General features: G+C 34.7%; 1 protein-coding gene across 9 annotated transcripts in view; it reads left to right on the top strand.

Moving 5' to 3' along the window:
* Positions 1 to 20372, top strand: part of TTLL7 (tubulin tyrosine ligase like 7) — a 131881-nt gene that overhangs the window by 80238 nt on the left and 31271 nt on the right. For 7 of the 9 annotated variants that reach the window (XM_079139605.1, XM_079139602.1, XM_079139603.1 and 4 more), the window contains 5 exons: positions 1266 to 1352; positions 5184 to 5376; positions 10809 to 11014; positions 11984 to 12118; positions 13919 to 13999. In XM_079139605.1, the coding sequence (XP_078995731.1) occupies positions 1266 to 1352; positions 5184 to 5376; positions 10809 to 11014; positions 11984 to 12118; positions 13919 to 13999 (702 nt within the window). Of the gene's footprint in view, positions 1 to 1265; positions 1353 to 5183; positions 5377 to 10808; positions 11015 to 11910; positions 12119 to 13918; positions 14000 to 20372 lie in introns of those variants that run through there. The other 2 variants (XM_079139610.1, XM_079139609.1) reach the window with 2 other exon arrangements.

The raw sequence follows: 20372 nt of genomic DNA, 5'->3' as shown, positions 1-20372 counted from the left end.
TAGTATCTAAGAGTTCCAAAAGGGAGTATGTTAAAAGCATTCCCTGTCTCCCAGCAGAATCTCTTATTTGTCTATGATAGAGCCGATCTTTGCCCTCATATGCTCAGACTTGACAAAGGACCTAAAATAGAAAGTGGTCATTCTTCTCTGTTCATTTTGGAAGAACTTACCTTTCTCTGGAATTTGTTCTTTTACACTACTTTTTACTTATGGCTTTCTATTTTAAAAAACCAGTTTAGTTCATCTGACATTTTCTAGCTGTTAGGATGAAAGTATTGTCTGTTGCGATTTTTCTTCTGAACTGAAGCAGAACTCTGTGAGATCCTTTTTAACATGCCGCTACCCATGGAATTCATTGTAGGATTATTATTTCATCAAAACTATAATGAGTCTTTTGGTATTTTATTAGCTAACCTTCCTTGGACTGTAATGAAGAATAAGTTATTTAAAAATTTCTCTTATGTAGTGAAACCTCTACTTACTTCAGAAAACTTTTATGGGGATGTTGAAGCACACAGCATAAATATTAAAGTTTTGATTTTTATAGGTGGTATAAGTAACAGTGAAGTATTTGATTATACCTCTTTCACCATAGTTACTTCTGTGGTTTGTTTAACATCAACTGGGGTGTATGTTTTTATAATTTTTCCTTTTGAGTTCAAAATGCCTCTATAAGAGCATAAGAGACAGGTATTAGAGCACTTTTGAACTGGTGCTACCATTAATGCCTATAGAAAAAGGACGTTCCATAAAGCCCTAAAAATACTCTTGTGCAATAGTAAAAATTTATAAAAATTTTCATTAAGTGTTGCCAAATACTAATATTAGATTGATTTGAAATGAAATTTTTAGTGTAGTCACCAATTTACTATGTGGAGTGTTAGTATTTTTTGGAATAATTAGTACAGGAATGATTAATGAAATTATAGTCTAGAAAATTCCGTACTTCCAGAAATTTGAGTGTCTAAAATGGGCTAAAGTATTATATTACATTAGAAGATTTTAATAGTATAACAGAGGGAAACATTTGTTTATGGTAATTATTACACAATAGATTTTAACTATATATTATTTGTATTACCAGATTTTAGTGAGTTTCTTCAAGAGAATTTGCCATGACCCCTTAGTTTTCCTTCATTGATCTGAGCAATCTTTACTAAATAGCTTAAAATTACTTCTTGTACATTATTCTGTGTAGATTGATGAACTTGGAAAAATTTTAGAGTTCATTAGTGATCACTATTTAAATAAAATGTTTTTTGAAGGAGGAAGATATTTTGGATCTTTTGGAACAGTGTGAGATTGATGATGAAAAGTTGATGGGAAAAGCTACCAGACCTCGAGGACCAAAGGTGCGGTATTTCAACCTTCCCGAGTGTAAGAGTAAATGCTCCCAAGTAAAGCTGGTTTTCCCTGATATTTCACATTGTAAGAGTGGCACCACTTTGAAGGAGTTCAGGTGGAGTTGGAAAGACGATATTGTCTCGCACACAGGAGAAGTTTTGTTTCCCTTTTTTTGGCTTTCTCCCTAGTGCTAGGGAAAGTCTTAGGAGTCGGGGCTAAGAGTGACCAAGAAGTAGTATTCTAATTCTAAACTCAGTATTAAGTTTTCTTTATATCTTTAGACCAGTAATTATCAAGGACACATGTAGCATTAGAGAGAAGAAAAATCATACTCTCGAGACTCATGTTGATAAATGAGGAGGGGAAGTCTTGTTCTTGATAACTCAGCAACAATTATAGTGTTTTAATAAAAATAAGCACAGATCCTAGGGATAAATAAAAAACTCTTATGTAGGAAAGAAAGGACAGATGTTTGCTTGCCATGCTTCTGCTCTGTTGTGGTGACATCTGTATGTTTTCCTAATGTATGTTGAAGTTCTTGCTAGTGGAAAAAGGGTTGAGTTTGAAAAATCTTGGAAACGTTTTTCATCCTGTTCCTTTTACCTTATATTTCAGCATTACTAAACTATGTTACATGATCAGACAATCATGCTCTGTTGTGCTCTCATGCTGTCCATGCTTCTGAAATGCCTGTATAAAAAAAAAAAATCATGATTAGTTGCCCTCCTTCTCCTGCTGTGCCATAGACAACATTTTTACAGAGCAGTCATAACAAATAACTGTTTGCATGTTAGCCTTAGTATGAGGTGGTGAGCTCCTTGAGGTGGGAAGTGCATTTTCATCTTTGCATCTCTGCTGCCTAAAGTTATCTAGTACATCATAAATTCTCAAACTGTTTTAGTTAAATTTGTTGAATATGTTCACAAGGACTTCTTTGGCAAGTGGAAGAGCAAATTGATAAACCCCAAAGCAGGAGATCATGTGGCAAATATACAATAGAGAATGAAAAGTGCTATAGCAGCATAGAAGCACAGGATCAGTAGGTAGAATGGGAATGACCTCATAAAGGCTTTGCTATTTGAACTGGATCTTGAAAAATGAGGAGTGCTCCACACCCTTCAGAGGGATAGAAGAACATTCAGGTTAGAACCTTAAAGGCAAAAACTTGACAGTGTGTTGTAGAAATAGTGAAAAATTTGGTGTGACTGAAGTGGAAGGTTCTTGGAGGGTGAAATGGTGCAAGATGGGCCTGGTGAGAGATCATATCTAAGGAGATTTTGGAGGACAACATTCTGAATTATCTGCTCTGTTTTCAGGCACTATGGCATAGTTCCTTTGGAACAAATGTAGAGTTATTTGTAGAAGTGAATCTTCTACATTCATGAATCATGGCTTCATTTTGGGAAATGTTGGGAAGTTTCTAAGCTTATATATCGGTTATGGCAAACCACATACCAGACCTCCTGGGGGCTCAGTGCTCATGGAAGAATAGCAAATGCAAAAGCCCCAACATAGTCAGACACTGTTTTTCCCCTTACATTAGAATGGCCTCCAAACAAAAGTACAACTTCTTGGAGGGCAGAATTCACATTGTATATTTTTTAACCCTTCTCATTTTAGGCAAGTAATGGGATCTAAAAATGTATTTGTTGAAATGAAATGAATTGGATAGAGCCTGTCATTGTTAAAGCCAACAGTATTTCAAAGTTGAAAGCTGAATAAATAGTTTGAAGTAGAAACATTTTTATGACTTTTAACTTAATGTTTTCAAGGGTCTACATTGAGCAAACTTCAAAGTAAACTTTCCATTTTAGAGGGCTGATACTCATGCCAAACATTGGTCTCCTATATCTTTATTGGAGATGACCACGGTTAAATAAAACTTTTTTTTTTTTTTTCTTATTTTAGAATTTAAGAAATATTAATTAGTACATAAATATTAAATGCCACATACAATATTAGCAACCTTCTTTTTCTTAAGCTGCATGGTAAATACATGGGTATTTGCCTTATTCTTTAGACATATTTTACTTAAGACTGATTTTATAATAAAATTCAACATAAAGATAAGTAGTATGGCTTGGGTCGTAACTCAATGCCTATTTCCAAAATTCCTCTTATAGTTGAGGCACTATTGAAAGTTTACACTGCTGTGAAGTCTACAGTGTCTTGGTCATGGAGTCCTAAATGCATAGGTGACACAAAGGCTCAGTGGTCTGTTTCCCCTGTGGTTCTTCAGAGGGTCAGACAATTGTGTAGTCAGGCTCCTTAAGAAACCTTAAAACGCTTGCTGCCTGAGGAAAGGTACTTCTAGCAAGTCCAAGTGTGCTGGAGTTTCTTCTGTGTGTGCTAAACCTCTGGAGAAACATCTAGAGATCATATTTCCTAACATTGTCAAAATATTTGATGATTGTGTTACTGTAAATGTTTTTATGCACCTCTTTGAACATTGTTAGTGCTCAGTAAAGATTAGACTATCAAAAGGAGAACAAGCATTGAAACATAAGTTGTCCCTAAGTGTATTAAGCCTCTTTCCTGCTTTGGTTATATTTCATCCTTGCAAAGCCTATAACTTTAAGAAGATCATGCTTTGGCTTACTATGTATTCCAGGCACTTCATGAAATGCCATTTCTTTCTTTTTATCCTATGCAATTACACTGGAGAATATATTTTCTTTCAGTGAAATCCCATGGTATGCAAGATTTCATTATCATGTATGCTAACATCAAAACCTCTTTGATTTAACACAGACCTCTAGTATGCAACTGCAGGAACCTCTCCCAGAGGAATAGGAGGCAAATGGTGTGTGTAGCAAATAGTCTTTTAAAATGACTGCATTACAAAGCAGTCCTCTTCTCAGTTTTATTTGTTCCTTCTGAAGTGATGCTGTCCCATGTCCATTCTTTTCTATTCTTTCAGCTGACATCTTTGGAAATTCATTGATTGGGAAGATTGGAAACAAGTGATTCTGATAAGATACTGAAACATACTAACAGGACATTTCGAGTCTTTACAGATTTACCCTTCAATATAGGGCCTGTCCTCTAAAAATATCCATGTCAAACGGATTTTCACATTATTATCATTTTGTAAAATGTAGCACTGGCAATAAAAAGCAGTGTTACTCCCTTATGGCTAGACTCTGTTTGTCAAAGTTAGGAGTCCTCTGAGAAGAGACATAAGGTATTCATGACTAAGTTAGGAAATACATAATTAGCTAAATTTTTTCATTTTTACATATTAAAAGGGTCAGGGGGTATAGCTCAGTAGTAGAGTTTGTACTTAGCACACACTAGGTTCAATTCCCAGCACCAGAACTAATTAACTAATCATTCACAGCAAATTATCTGTGTAAGTAGTACCTTATTCCTTGTTGTGCCTTAGGCCCTGTTTTAAGGTGTGACTTTACTTATGGAGGCTTCTCTGGCTGTCACTTTCTGTTCCTTTCCATCCTTTCTCCTTCCACCCCCACATTTATTGAATGACTCGGTATGGAATGAAGAAAAGACAAGTACATTCTTAATTTTGATGTTTTTATATTAAATGTTTTCCCTTTGTATTTTTATTCTTTGTTTACAGATATTCTGTTTCTTTATTATAGTCATGTAGAAAAATTTCCTCATGACTGAGCTATATTATTTAAGAAAGCATATTTTGTGGGAACAACAACCAGTGAATGCTTTGTAGGCTGAGCAGACTACAGCAATAGCCTATTGGGGGATTTTCAGCCTTCAGTGAAAAGCAGCAAGCAGAAGGGGAAAATTAAAAATAGCAACTAATCATGTTAATGAGCCTTTTGAAAAACTCTAGCAGAATAACACATTTTCCTCTGTTTCAGCCTCTGTGTTCTATGCCAGAGAGTTCCGAGATAATGAAAAAGCAGAAGTACTGCAGCAGTGACAGCAGTTATGATAGTAGTGGCAGCTCCTCAGAATCTGACGAAAATGAAGAATATCAAAATAAGAAAGGAGAAGAGCAAGTTCCATATGATCTTAAGCACTCCAACCACTGCAAATTAATCCAACAATCCAGTAAGTCATTTTCTTCCAAGTTAGTTGATATATGAAGATTCATGGAATTGAAATTATTGAACTCAATAAAAGGTCCTTGAACCAAATGAACCCTTGTGTGCGAGGAGACCTGGATTCTACCCCATTTCCTTCCCTAACCAGACCTGGGCACGTACATCCCTCAATCCCTGTCAAGTTCTGCAAATAGAAAACAATTGGCTTACATTAAGGATCCACCCATTTATATTTTATAGCTTTTAAGTACTGCAGTTTTGCCTGGGTCTTTAAAAAAAAAATGTGCCTTATGACTCATCTGTTGGTTATCTTCTTTTTAAAACCAGTGTAATCTCTCTCCACTTCCCCCTCTCCTATCACCTCTTTGTTTGGTTCCACCACCTATTTTTTTTTAAACAGAACATATCTCTCTAGGCTTTTGACTTGAATGTGTCTGTGAGCCACACAATTGTGAAATAGTTGAAGTTTCGAAGTTTTGTTCCGTACCATTTTCATCACGGGTAAGCACTGAAGCTTTTGGTGCATTGGAAGTAATTAGGAAAGCACCCAAACAGCCTGTCCATCTCCTTTCTTTTCTGTTTCCTTTTCTCTCTTTCTTTTCACATTCCCCTTTCTCCTGTCTTTCATTCTTTATTCAACCCCAAATGCCCACTACTGTCCCTGTGATTCTTCTTTCATCCCCCAGATGTCCAACATAACTGATGCTGCCTCCAATCCAGTTTATTTTAAACTCCTGTCTCTGATATGTGATTATTTTCCAGTATTCATTGTTTACTTAGAGTTCCCTGTCTCAGCGTTCTCTTAAAGGGACCAGTTCAGTTAGGCAGTAAACACAATTGTGAGCCTTTGCTGATCTCCAGTATGGCATGATATGTTAGCTTCCCGGTAATGTGTGTGTTTTAAAACTGGCATTCCATGATTATGGAAAAATGCATGTGGAATGAAGAATAGGTAAAGATTTTAGAAGAATGGTCTTAACTTTACTTTTAAATTATTCCCTAAAGTTAATGCTACTGCTCTGTCTTTGAGCATTTGTATATTTGGAAATAATGTACTATGTTCTATTTCATTTATTTATTTACTTGTTTAAGGGGTATTCATTGACCACCTCTTCCAGAGTTTGTAAGCTGTTCTACCTCTGGTTTTTCTTAAGGATTTCTTAAGTACTTTCAGTGTGTCTCCACTTAAAGCCTCTCTTTCTGTTTCCTGCCTAAGTGTTGTCAGTTTTTGAGCCCTGCTCCTACTAGCTAATTGTCTATCCATAACAACAACAACAACTAATGAGGGGTAAAGGAAAAGTAGAGAAAAAACTTCTGGGGTTCTTATAAGTTCTGAAATTGTTTTTGGTCCTCAGACCAATAGGTTAAAAATTGAGATAAGTGCAGTTGTGTACTAAAACAGTGTATGGATTTTAAAAGAATGTTTTGAATATAAATTTTCATTTTAAAGCTAGTCTAATTCAATTATATATCCTTTCCTTACTAGTTATATTTTCTTTTATGCTTATTAGGAATTATAACAAGGGTTTCACCTTGTTTTATATTCTTTTTAATCTTACACATTGTACCAACAAATTCTCCTTGAGTTTTATCCTTGAAGATATATTGCAAATGACTGAAGACACAATCCTGATTATTTCTAATACTATGGCTAACTTGGGAAATTCAAATTTCTTATGGTTTCAAAGGGATATGTTTTGGTTTGATAAGTTAGTCACACAAAAAAACTAAATAAAATACTTTCCTCACATAGTTTGTGGAAATTACAACAATTTTTTGTTAATCTACCAAGTACCTTTGGGATGTTCAGCTGTTTTAGTTTTCTGTATGAATTTTCTATGTATGCAAATGAATGATGAACAATGGGACTGGCTTGTTTCACGTAGCATGGTAATCTCCAGATCTATCCATTTACTTGCAGATGTCATAAAGTCATTCTTCTTTAGGCTAATAGTCCATTGTGTATATATACCACATTTTCTTTATCCATTCCTCTGTTGTAGCGCATCTAGGTTGGTTCCATAGCTTAGCTATTGTGAATTGAGCTGCTATAGACATTGATGTGGCCATGTCCTTTGGGTATATACCAAGGAGTTGAAAGACTGGGTCAAATTGTGGTTCCATTCCAGGTTTTCTAAGGAATCTCCATATTGCTTTCCAGAGTGGTTGCACCAATTTGCAGTCCCACCAGCACTGTATGAGTGTACCCTTTTCCCCACATTCTCACCAACATTTATTGTTACTTGTATTCTTGATAATGGCCATTCTGACTGGAGTGAGATGGAATCTCAGTGTAGTTTTAATTTGCATTTCTCTAATTGCTAGAGATGTTGGACATTTTTTCATATATTTGTTTACCATTTGTATTTCTTCTTCTGTGAAGTGTCTGTTCAGTTTCTTAGCCCATTTATTGATTGGGCTATTTTTTTTTTTTTTTGGTGCTAAGTTTTTTGAGTTCTTTATATATCTTGGAGATTAACACTGTATCTGAAGTGCAGGTGGCAAAGATTTTCTCCCATTTCATAGGCTCTTTCTTCACGTTCTTGATTGTTTACTGTGAAGAAGCTTTTTAGTTTGATGCCATCACATTTGTTGATTATTGATTTTACTTCTGGCATTTTAGGAATCTTTAGATTCTGAGCTGACATGTTGGAGTGTTGGGTGTACATTTCTTCTCAAGTCAAATGGTGGTTCCATTCCAGGTTTTCTAAGGATTCTGGTTTGATTTTTAGATCTTTGTTCCACTTGAGTTGAGTTTTGTATAGGGTAAGAGGGGTTAAATTTCATACTGCTACATATGGATTTCCAGCACCATTTGCTGAAGAGGCTATCTTTTCTCCATTGTTTATTTTTGGTGCCTTGTCTCATGTGAGATAACTGTATTTTTGCGTTCGTCTCTGTGTCTCGTATTCTCTTCCGCTGGTCTTCTTACCTATTTTGGTGTCAGTATCATTCTATTTTTGTTACTATCACTCTGTACTATAATTTAAAGTCTGAGATTGTGGTGCCTCCTGCTGCATTTTTCTCACTAAAGAGTGCGTTGGCTATTCTGGGCCTCTTATTTTTCCAGATGAATTTCATGACTGCTTTTTCTACTTCTATGAATAATGTCATTGGAATTTTGATGGGAATTGCAGTGAATCTGTATAGTGCTTTTGGTAGCATGACCATTTAAAAATTTTTTAAAAAATTTGTTCTACTTAGTTATACATGACAGTAGAATGCATTTTGACACACATAAATGGAGTATAACTTCTCATTTTTCTGCTTGTACATGATGTAGAGATAAATAGGTTATGTAATCATATATGCATGTAGGGTAATAGTGTCTGCTTCATTCTACTATCCTTCCTACCCCTTCACCCTTCCCCTCTGCCTAGACCAAATAACCTCTATTCTCCCCACCCCCTTATTGTGAATTAGCATCTGCATACCAGAGAAAACATTTGACCTTTGGTTCTTTGGGGTTGGCTCATTTCACTTAGCATAGTATTCTCCAGTTCCTTCCATTTACTGGCAAATGCCACAATTTCATTCATCTTTAAGGCTGAGTAATATTCCATTGTGTGTGTGTATATGTATATATATACATATATATTCTTTGTCCATTCATCTGTTGAAGGGCACCTAGGTATGTTTCATAGCTTAGCTATTGTGAATTTAGCTGCTATAGACATTGATGTGGCCACGTCACTGTAGTATACTGATTTAAAGTCGTTTGGGTATACACAGAGGAGTTGGATGACTGAGTCAAATGGTGGTTCTATTCCAGGTTTTCTAAGGAATCTCCATACTGCTTTCCAGAGTGGCTGCACCAATTTGCAGTCCCACCAGCAATGTATAGCATGATTGTTTTGATAATATTAACTCTGCCTATCCAAGAACGTGGGGGGATATCTTTTCATCTTCTAAGGTTTTCCTCAATTTCTTTCTTTAATGTTGTTTAGTTTTCATTGTAAAGGTCTTTCACCTCTTTTGTTAGATTGATTCCCAAGTACCCAAGTATTTTATTCTAATTTATTTTATAAAATGGGATAGTTTTCCTAATTTTTCTTCTCAGTTAATTTTTTGTTGGAGTATAAAAAAGTCGTGCTCAGAAGGACTCAGAAGTTAGTAGTTGGAACTAACAGCTTGAATGAGTGTACTTTTTAATCTCTACAGAATCTGAATAAGCAGCATTGTATCTGTCACATATTCAAAATACCCATCAGATATACATCCCAAAATATATGGTTTATATCCTTTATAAAGGTTTAAATATATTTCAGCAATTAACAAAGAGAAATATTTGGGTGTTCTACCTGACTAAATATGAGTTTTATTAATTATATAATTAATGAAGCTTCCTTTATTCCCCAAGCAGAGAGAGAGAGAGAGAGAGAGAGAGAGAGAGAGAGAGACTGACTAAATGTTCTGTATAACAAAGTTATACAGAACAGATGAACTAGAAAGAGATAAAAAATATTGATAGTATTGAGTGATAATCTATTTCCCAGAGTTAAGAGTCACATTTTATCAGGAACAGTTGGTCTATTTCTTAAATGTTCTCAGTATGCATTGGGGAAGACACTGTTTTTTTCCACTCTATTTTTTATAGTTGTTCTGGTAACAATTCTATAAATCCATATTTCTTTCTTCATTTAGATTTTTTAGTATTGAAATTTAATCTAGTTTTTTATTCTTCATGTCTGTAAGTAAGAAGACTGTTTAGTATTACTTTTATAATAACCAATTATATATTTAAATTACATTATAATAATCTTTATATTTTTCTTCTGTTTTATTTATTTTTTCTTTAGGGGTCTAAATTTTCTTAACTTACATATTTATCCTGATCATTTTCTAGACTCCTTTCCTATCCTTCCTAGGAATCTTATAATAATATTCAATCTCTAACCTGTACACAGATTCTGATAAGTGACCAGTCTTGTCCCAAGGATTGTAGATGGCATCATGATGTTATAGAAAGAGGGAGGCCACTGGAATCAGATAGGTAAAGACTTAAGCTTGAGCTTGGCCCCATGTGGGTATGTGTCCTTGAGAGAGAGTTCTTACTCTTAGCCTTTGAGCCAATATGGTCACTTCTTCAGAGGGCTTCTATGAGCATGATATCTGGCCTATAGTGGGTGCATCATCAGTGTTAATTTCCTTTCTTCTGGTTCTTTTATGTAATGTTTTGAGAACATAACATTAAAGTGGTGTTTATAGTGTTATTCCATAAGAGCCATTCTTTGCACAGTAGTGGGGTTCTACACCAAGTTTATTGTTTAAATTTAAGAATTAACTCCAATTTTATAATCTCATGATGATGCCTGTGCTTTGACATTTACTGCCACTCCACTGCCACCTGCTTTAATCCTCAGTTTATATAGACTTGCTCTAGGGGGAAACTTCTACTTACACTACTACTGTGTTCTCCCTCTTTTCCATTGTTGATAGATTCCATGAGGCGGTCAGTCAGTTGCCCTCGGTCCATCTCTACTCACTCACCATCCATGGGGGATACTCGCCCCATTTCTGCTCAACAAGTGATATCAGTATCACGGCCAACTTCAGCATCTCGGTCACATTCCTTAAATCGTACTTCCTCCTACCTGAAACCGCTGCCTCCTAGTAATGAAGCCAACTCTGACAATTCTCAGGTGGTAAGTCATCTATTTTGCCTTTTCAGGATTTCAGACTGTACTCTGAATCTTGGTGGCAAAGGGAATCTGCTTCAGAGGACAGATTAGCCTCAAATCCTTTCTATAGTTCAATTCATGACTTCTGGTATTAGAATTACTCATCTATTTTAGGCTGCAATTTAGAATGGATGTTTAAAAATACAGACTTTATCACAGAGCTCCAAGATGACACTGAGAATAGCATTATTTTATTTTCTACTTGCTAATGTAGTAGGATAATATTGTTGCAAATTGTCTGAGTAAATGTATGGTTTTGCCGTATATTATGCAATCTAAATTTCAAAAAATTTGTTATATGGAAAATTTTACTTACCAGAACTATTGATTAATAAGTTGAAAAAACATTGAAGCAGATTGATTAGTTTTCCTTAGAGTACTTAAGTATCAATTTTGTTTATAATGTATATGTTAGAGCAAAGTACAATATTGTTTATGTTGTTATGATATATACATTAACATACAGTATTCTGTCTTTAGCAAAAATTCCATAAATTTAGAATTAAAGATGTCAGTGAATTGATTTTGCAACAAAAGTACCTACATATAGATCAGGGATTTAATTATTTCATTTATTTATTTAATGTTGATGATGTTTACAAAGGCAAGATGAATTCATTTGGCAGCAATGATTGAATTTTTTTTTCTGATCCACAATTGTTTAAGGTATATGTGGCAAATGAAACTGACCAGGAAGTCATTTTTAAGTATTTATATTTTTATTTTAGTTATTTGAGCAAAATAAACCACAACCATATAGAAGCACGAAAGATACCCTTGACAACAATTTATAAATGTAAAACAATATATTCTTCCTTTTTTTATTATTTTTCAATTAAAAGTGCATCATTTTTACCTAGAAATATCTTTCAGATTATACTGGCACAATGAAATAAGACCCCCTCCAAATATCTGTATTCTTTCAAATTTAAGAGTGAGACTTTGCGGCAACTGAAAACAAAAGAAGATGAGGAAGATTTAACGAGTCAGACCTTAATTGTTCTCAAAGACATGAAGATCCGGTTTCCAGGAAAGTCAGATGCAGAATCCGAACTTCTGATAGAAGATGTGAGTATTTGATGTATATAAAATGCCAAGGAGCATTTATTTATTCTTCTTGAATATTAAAATTTACTTACTGATAGGATTATATTTCAATGACATAGCAAACTTAATAGAGGTTCTTTTCAGCTTCCAGAAGCTTTACAAAATATAGGGAATTATTTTAATTATTATCATTCATGAACAGCAAGGTCCCATTTATAATCAGCAATGCAAAATATCTCAGTTCAAAGTCCTATTTTAATGTTAAGACTTTCATCAGGCAAAAATAATTAGTCTTAAATTATTATTGTTCCTAGTGATTTAAGAAATATCACACATTATTAAAATCTTTTACAAAAATTTAGATTTTGGATGGAAAGAGATGTGATGAAAAAAGCGGGGCCCTGACACAAAATGACACTTTGAATTTCACAGTTTTTGGTTAAATTTTGAAATGGCATATGCTGAATTGTGTTTTTCTTTTTACCTGCACATTTGCACCATCTAGTGGAGCATTACAAAATGGCAAAGAGTCCTGAAATTCACGTTACAGTCGACTCTCATTCATAAAGAAGATCAAAGTTACTAAGATATTTTTGGTGAAATAGCATTTACTCAAGTTTCCATTTATTTGTTCAAGCATGCATTTCAAATGGTTATTCTTAGGTAATTCCTCAGTAATTCAACATTGCTTGCTGGGATCCTCTTTTTTTTTTTCTTTTTTGGTAGGGGGGCTGTTTTGTTTTTTACAGAGAACGAGGCACCATCTAGTGGTCAACTGTAGAATAAAAACCTACACTTGGCCTTAGATTTTTAGCATTACTTTAGCATTACTTTAAACCTAAAGCAAGTGAGAAACAAAAACAAACAACAATGAAGAAGACTTCTTTGCTTTAATAAATACACGATGACAATTTATATTTTGTAATTATGACATAATTATGATTAAGTCCTCAAATATTATGCATTTTGTTGATATATCTATTATTAAAATGGTGTCTTGTTTGAAGTGAGCTGCTATTTACTACATAAAAGGGAAGAAAGATAAACATTGGCTGTAATGTGTTATGCTAGATATATTTTTTGTTTATATATGCTATCTTATTCAATAAAGTTCTTTTCTAAGTAACACCAAAGATGTACATTTATTTTATATATTTCATAGATATTAATTATATTTTGCTGTTTTGAATCAGAAGAAAACTTGACAGTCATAGAGTAGAACTAATATCTGTAGCTTATGTGATTGTTCTATAAAGAACATATATAGACTTATATAATTAATGAAATGTAATTAATAGTGACACCAACCTTAGATTCTTTGCTATATGTTCACTATATGCAGTAAATAATTTGTTTGCTCTAGTATATATTATTAGACTATGCATTTAGAAATTCTGTAGATTTATAGAAAAGAAAAAGGGATAGCAGAATCATAATTAGATATAATCTGCCTTCTAATGTATCATTCAATATTCTATTACTATGGATGATGTGGTTAATACAACCCTGGGAATAAAAATGGAAAATCTATGTCTTGGATTTCTTCCCAAAACATATGTGCCTGAAGACTTCTGCTTTCCACTCATTGTTGATTGTGTTATTGGTTTGACAAGAAGAGACAGCTGTGGATTTGAATAGCTTCTGTACCTGATGTTATAAGTCTTCACACATCTTTTACTGAAAGTTGGCATTCATTATGAGTACTATTATATTGCTTTCATTCCACAAATTAATAAAATTGGCTTTCACCCCTTTAGTTTTCATTTATTACTTTCAATGAACATTCTAGAATAAATTCTTAATGTTTCTTCCCCTAAACAGATCATCGATAACTGGAAGTATCATAAAACAAAAGTGGCTTCATATTGGCTCATAAAATTGGATTCTGTGAAACAGCGAAAAGTGAGTAGTGCTCAGGAACAGCTTTGCCTGTTTGGATTGTGCATTAAGCCAGGGTCAGTAAGTCAAATACACAGTCAGATCTGTACACACATTTATTTACTCATTTCCTCAACAAGTATTCACAGAGTACCTACTATGCTGCTATTGTTCAGAATTCTGAGGATATTGAAATCAGTGAAGATCTATGCTTTCACAGAGCTTACATCTTAGTTAAGATGTTTGATAATAAACATGCAATAGAATGTAAGATAGTATTAAGTATGATGAAGGAAAATAAAGCTGGATTGAAGGTAATGTTCGAGCCAGACTTAAATGAAACAGGAATTATACTCTGTAGATACAATGTTATGGAGCAGAAGGAAGAACTAGAGCAAAGATCCTGAGGTAGAAATTAGTTTGATATGTACATGAAGAGTAGCAAGGCACCATTATATTTTTTTCACTTATTCATAGTCCATTTATTTTTGCTGGAAAAGAGTGAGTGATTTAGTGGTGAGAGATGCAGTTGGAATGATAGGCAGAGCTCAGATCACAACTTTGCAGGCTGTGAAAAAACTCTGAGATTTATTCTTACTGATGGGAAGCCATTGGGAATATTTTGAGCAGAAGAGTTACATAATATGGTTTATAATTTTTTTTTTTTTTTCAGTGCTGGGGATCAAACCTAGGCCCTGGTTTACAGTTTAAAAGGATCATGAGAGCTACTCGAAGAGAGTAGAATCGAGGGAGACAGAATGTAGCACAATGGAAGTAGAAACTAACTAGAAGATTTTTAGGGTAATTTAGGCAAGAACTAATAAGTGTTTAAGTAGGGTGGTAACTGAGTGGGTGGATGCTGTAGAAAGAGAGTAGGGTTGTTATTGCTATTGTATTGTTTTGACTTTGAGCATGCTTTGTTTCATGTATTGATTATACATTTTAAGTGGAGATGTTGAGTGCATAGTTGTATGTATAGTTTTGAGTGCAGGGCTGAGGTTGGGTGTGAAAAACACCGGAACTTGAAGCCGAGCATAGTAATTATTTTAAGACAGAGCAATCACCTGTGCCAGTTGTTGCTGCTGGGGTTCAGCACTCAGAACTCTCTTCTTGTTTTTGGCAACGTGGTTAGTGGTGACCCAGTCATAACATGTTTGAGGAGTAGAGGGGAGTAAAACTTGACTAGAGTAGTCTTGATGGAGGAAAAGTGGAGAGAAAAACCCACAGCTTGTGCAGGCACTTTTCCAAGAGGGGAGAGGGAAATATGCTGGGAGCTGGAGAGTGATGTGGGCCAATGAGAAGGCTGTTTGGTTTGCTTTCTTATTTCTTTTTAGATAAAAATATTTTCAGTATGTGTGCTGATGAGAATGATCTAGAAGAGAGAAATGCACCTCTAGGAAGGAGAGGTGCTAAAAGATTTTTGAATAAACTGGGAGGGTTTGACCTAACCGAGAGCATTTATTCTAATCAGGGAGGGCAAGATATATATAGTAGTGTGGTGGGAAAATGTAAAAGTTTTCTTCTGGTGGGAGATATGAGAGGAGAATAAGAGGAACACTATAGTTCTTTTGGAACTTAGAAGGGGGCCTGTCAGATACACTGGAACATAATTTTAAAAGGAGATATGCTGTTTTAATAGCTTTAGTGAAGTTCTGTATTCTTTCAGTAATACAAATGACCATTTGTCCTTTCTAGGATTTATTGTTAATAAGATGAACTTGACATTGATCAGATTGATTTGTAAATTATATATTTTATCTGCATTAGCTGAACTCACTATTGTACATTAGTACATTCAGTAAGTATTTATGTGGTATCCTGTTATGTGTGAATATAGTGCTGCTATTGAGGAGTTTATATCAGAACTGGTGACAGGGGTAGACTACAAATCATATGGTAACCCCTGAATCTCTGTTTACCTACTCACTGACTCTGGCATTGATTGATGAAGATAGGGCATTTTATTAGAATTACAACCTTGAATCCATGCGATTTTTGTAATTTGAAAGAGAGAATAGTGTAGGTAAATTGTTAATTAAAATGAGAGTCCAGAAATAGGTTAAATTATTTACAAGACATTAACCCATGATAAATGTGGTATTTCAAATCAATGTAGGAAAAATGATTTTTCCAGCAAATGGTACTGAAACAATTGACTATTTGTAAGAAAATTAATTTGGAATTTATCTCTCACCATAAGCAAAAATAAATACTAAATGGATTATAATTTGATGTGTAAAAAAGAAAATATTAAAGATTTAAAATAAAGTACAGAAATATTTAAAAGTAGGGAAATAAGAGAGACCTAAAACTTGGAACTCTTAAAAGGAAAATCAACAGATTTGACTATATAAAAACAAACACAAATGGCATGAGGCATCTAAAACCAAGTTAAAAGTAGAGTGGTGAAGAGAATTGGGTGAGAGGGAGTGGATCAAGAAGATAGATATGTTGCACATAAAATGAAAAGTAATGTCTGTAAACTAGTACTTGCTACAACTCAACCGCAAGGCAAACTAGCCTATTAACAGTAATAAATAAAATGGCAAAACATAAAAAAAATCCTTGAAAAGAAAACTTATGAATCTTCACATAGCCAATTAACATGTAAATAGATCCTTAGCCTCACTAATGATGAAGAAACAGCAAATAAAACCATCATATTGGTAAAAAGTAATAAGACAGATAATATCCAGTGATGGAAATAGTGTGGATAAAAGGGGATTTACCATACTAGTAGAAGGAGAATAAATTGATAAACCTCTTTAGAAAGGTAATTTGCAGTATCTATTAAAATTACAAATGTTCATATCATTATAACTCAGTGGAATCACTTTTGGCATTTTGCCCTATAGAATTACAGCCTGAATGTATCAGAGATTTCTGTACGTGAGCATTTACTGCGGTGTATTTATGAAAGCAAAATACTCGAAGCTGCCTAAATGTCTCTCAATAGGTTTATGGTTAGATAAATTTTAGTACATTTATACAATTCATTTGCATTCAGTTGAGTACTATTCTAGAACCACAAATCTTAACCTGAGATATAGTACAAGACTGTGACTTTGACCTATGTTAGTAAAGTTACCCACACTTTACTAATCATGACTGAAGGACACTTGCAGGAAATAGCCACCAACTGCAGTGATTCTGTGAAACTGAGTCTGTCTGCTCTCTGGTGCCTCTGTTGAGATACCTGGAGGCTTTCTGGGTTCGGAGTGTGTGACCCATGTTGGCATAGAGGGAGCCATTTAGATTTGGGTGGGTTTTATTTTTATTCTCTACTGGTCACCTGTGAAGCCTGTGTGACTAACTTCCATTCTCCAGCCAGACAAAATACAAATCCTAGGCTTATTTACTGTGAGCTCTGTTCCACAGAACTTTCTGCAAGGATGGAAATATTTTATACCTGTGATGTACAGTATAGTAGTGCTTAGCCACATGTGGCTGTTGAACCCTTCAAATGTGACTGAGGAATTTAATTTTTGACTTATTTTTAATTAATTTAAATTTTAATTTAAAGAGCCAACTATTTTATTGGCTTCTGTATTTGAGAGTGTGGATCTAGATGCAGTCTTCTGAAGCATTTTTTGATGAGAACTTTCTCGGTTATCTTCCTGCTGATAAATTGAGAGCATTTGTAAGAATGTCCAGTAAGGTCAGCATTTCCATAAGAATCCCAAAGAAGTAGCAACACTGTTTGCTTTCTCACTTTGATACCACCCTAAAAAGATATCAATATATTAAAGAAACAAGTTAAACAGTAATATATAATGTCCTTTGAAATCTAACTGCGTATGTGCTGTTCTAAAAAATACATATCCAGCATTAAAAGATTTATTTAAACCATGTAAACCTGGGTACCAGAATTTCTTAACTTACTTCTGGAGGGAAGATTTCTTAAGCCAAGGAAGGGAATGTGGTGTCATTTGGTGTCCTTTTTCCTTTTGTTTTCGGGGATTTCTCTCTCTCTCTCTCTCTCTCTCTCTCTCTCTCTCTCTCTCTCTCTCTCTCTCTCTCACTGTTTCTCTCTCTCTCTCTCTCTCATGTACACACACACGTATACATATACATATTTATTTATGTTAGAATAATCTTTTTAAAACTAGAGGAATGGCAGGACAACACAGACTTCTCTGTGGAAAGGGGCTAGGAATACAACAGGGATGTAACCTGGCTTACTGTTCCCAGCAATGATCTCATGTTGAGGTAGGGGCAAGGAAAAGAGGTGGAGCGGGTCTATTGGGGCCTCGGGACCTTGCCTAGCTGTCCTTGCTACCTGGACTCATTCTTCCTGTACATCACTCTTTTGGAAGGTAGAGTTCGTCTTCATGAAACCTGTCAGGTTCTTCCACAGCCAAACATCATCTTTTTCTACTTGAATGTTCTTGGCCCTTTGTACTCAACTGTACTTGTGATCTACTTTGAGAGATTTATGGATTGATTTTTTTCCCACCCTTTTAAAACCAAGAAGGTCAGATTTACCTGTAGTTACCTTGGGAGGCATCCTCTAAACACTTATTAAATTGGTTCAGTTTCAGACTTATGAGCTCTGTTAATACCAAGCTCATTTTCTGTACCCTTCTTTCCTTGCTAGTGATGTGTCCATTTGAATGCAATGACAAATTAAGACAGTGCTCTTCTGTGTTTCACATGTGATATGAAAAGGCCTGATGAGCATTGTATGGGATGATCAAATAATGTGTGTGATTAGTAATACTGTTTGTGAATAGAAAGAAAAAATTTATTGCATATGTTTTAGAGTTGTTATGCTTAATTGGGTTTCTGAATTTAGAGTAAAAATAACTGCTTGCTTATCAACTTACTAGTCAAGCACCTATCAAAGTATATCTATTTTTACCATGCTGATTTACTCTAAGAATATTTGTGTAATATTTTCTTCCAGTTCTAGATCTGAAACCTCATTTAAGTGTCCATCATATACTTCACTATTAAGGCAGGGATGGACAGTAGTGCTAATGTGAGGACAGGATCTTTGTTTATGATTTATCCATCCTGTTATCTGTTCTTTGAGCTCTTGTTTTGCCTCTTGCTTTGGCATAAATGAATGGTATTGTATTTCCTTTGTGTTCATAGAAAGTCACAAGATGTCCCACCTACAATAGGAAGCTTGCTAACATCCCACAGTTTGCACTAGCCAAATAGTTGCCATCATTCTTCTACATAGGTAATTTAATAAACTTCTATTTTTGACAGGGGAATTCATATATTGAATTTGGGCTCTCAAAGAGTAAAAAGGTCTGATTTTAAGTAGAAAAAATTTATCTTGCAAAGCGGCCCCTGAAAGTGTCTGAGAAATTCAAGGCACAAGCTGTGAGCTGAAGTGGAAGCCCAGGATTTCCACATGTGCAACTTATTTGTAGCAATTTTTCATGCTATGGTTATGATTACTGTGGTTCCTTTTCTTTCTTCAACCATTTTGTTCTTTAAGAGACTTTTCCCAAAACAAACTCTGCTTTCTCAGACAAATAGTTCAGGGTGAGCCTTGCTGGGAAAAGCAGCAGGGCGTAGCTTTCCGCCATTGTGGGTCGACTTTCTTCCCCAACCACATGGTTAAGAGCTCTTACCCATGAGTAATCAATATAAGGAATCCCAAGACATATTTTTGCAAAACTTTTCATTTCTGTTAAATTAACTGTGCCAAAATTTATTGTTTTCACCTATAGTCACAAAAAGAAACATAACAAACACACATTGTGAGTACCAGCCAGCAATGGGGAGACCCTAACCTTTCATGTAAATGAACATTTCTTATTGGAGTTTTAAAAAATATTGTGTCCACTTAATCAATAATGCTTAAGTTAATCATGTAAAATACTTAAAATTCACCTCAGACATGAATAAAAAGTATAGTGATATTGTGGAGACCACCATGAGGGCAAACTTAAATGATATTAACTGATTTATTTACGTATGTAGAATATTAAATATGTAAATAATTTTCTCTACCTCTTCTATGCCTCAGGTTTATTTTATGTGAAAGCAGAGATGAAGTGATCACAGAATGACTAACTGAAAAATGTTTTTCCTGACAATAAGAAAGCTTCATTGGGTAAAACTAGTCAAATTCGGTGGTGGAAAGCAGTACTGGGCTTACAGTATTTTAGATTTGGATTCATGACTGCCTCCATCCCTGCCCCCAGGCAGGTAACTTCTTAGAATTTCTTTGAGATTAATTTAAGTCCTCAAGGGCTTTTGTAAGGAGTGAGACATAGAATGGGATTGTCCTCTAGCCTTAGAAAGAGTTAAAGGCCAGCTGATTTTTTTCTTTTCTACTAAGGAGTCTCATGTCAGGCTGTTTCTCTAATGTATTTTATTTTACTAAGAATTTTTCATATGCAAAATTATTTTGTATAGAGTATGTGAAAATGAGGTG

This window comes from Sciurus vulgaris, assembly GCF_902686455.1.
Source record: "Sciurus vulgaris genome assembly, chromosome: 1".
NCBI lineage: Eukaryota > Metazoa > Chordata > Mammalia > Rodentia > Sciuridae > Sciurus > Sciurus vulgaris.
This window is presented reverse-complemented; position numbering and strand designations above follow the sequence as displayed.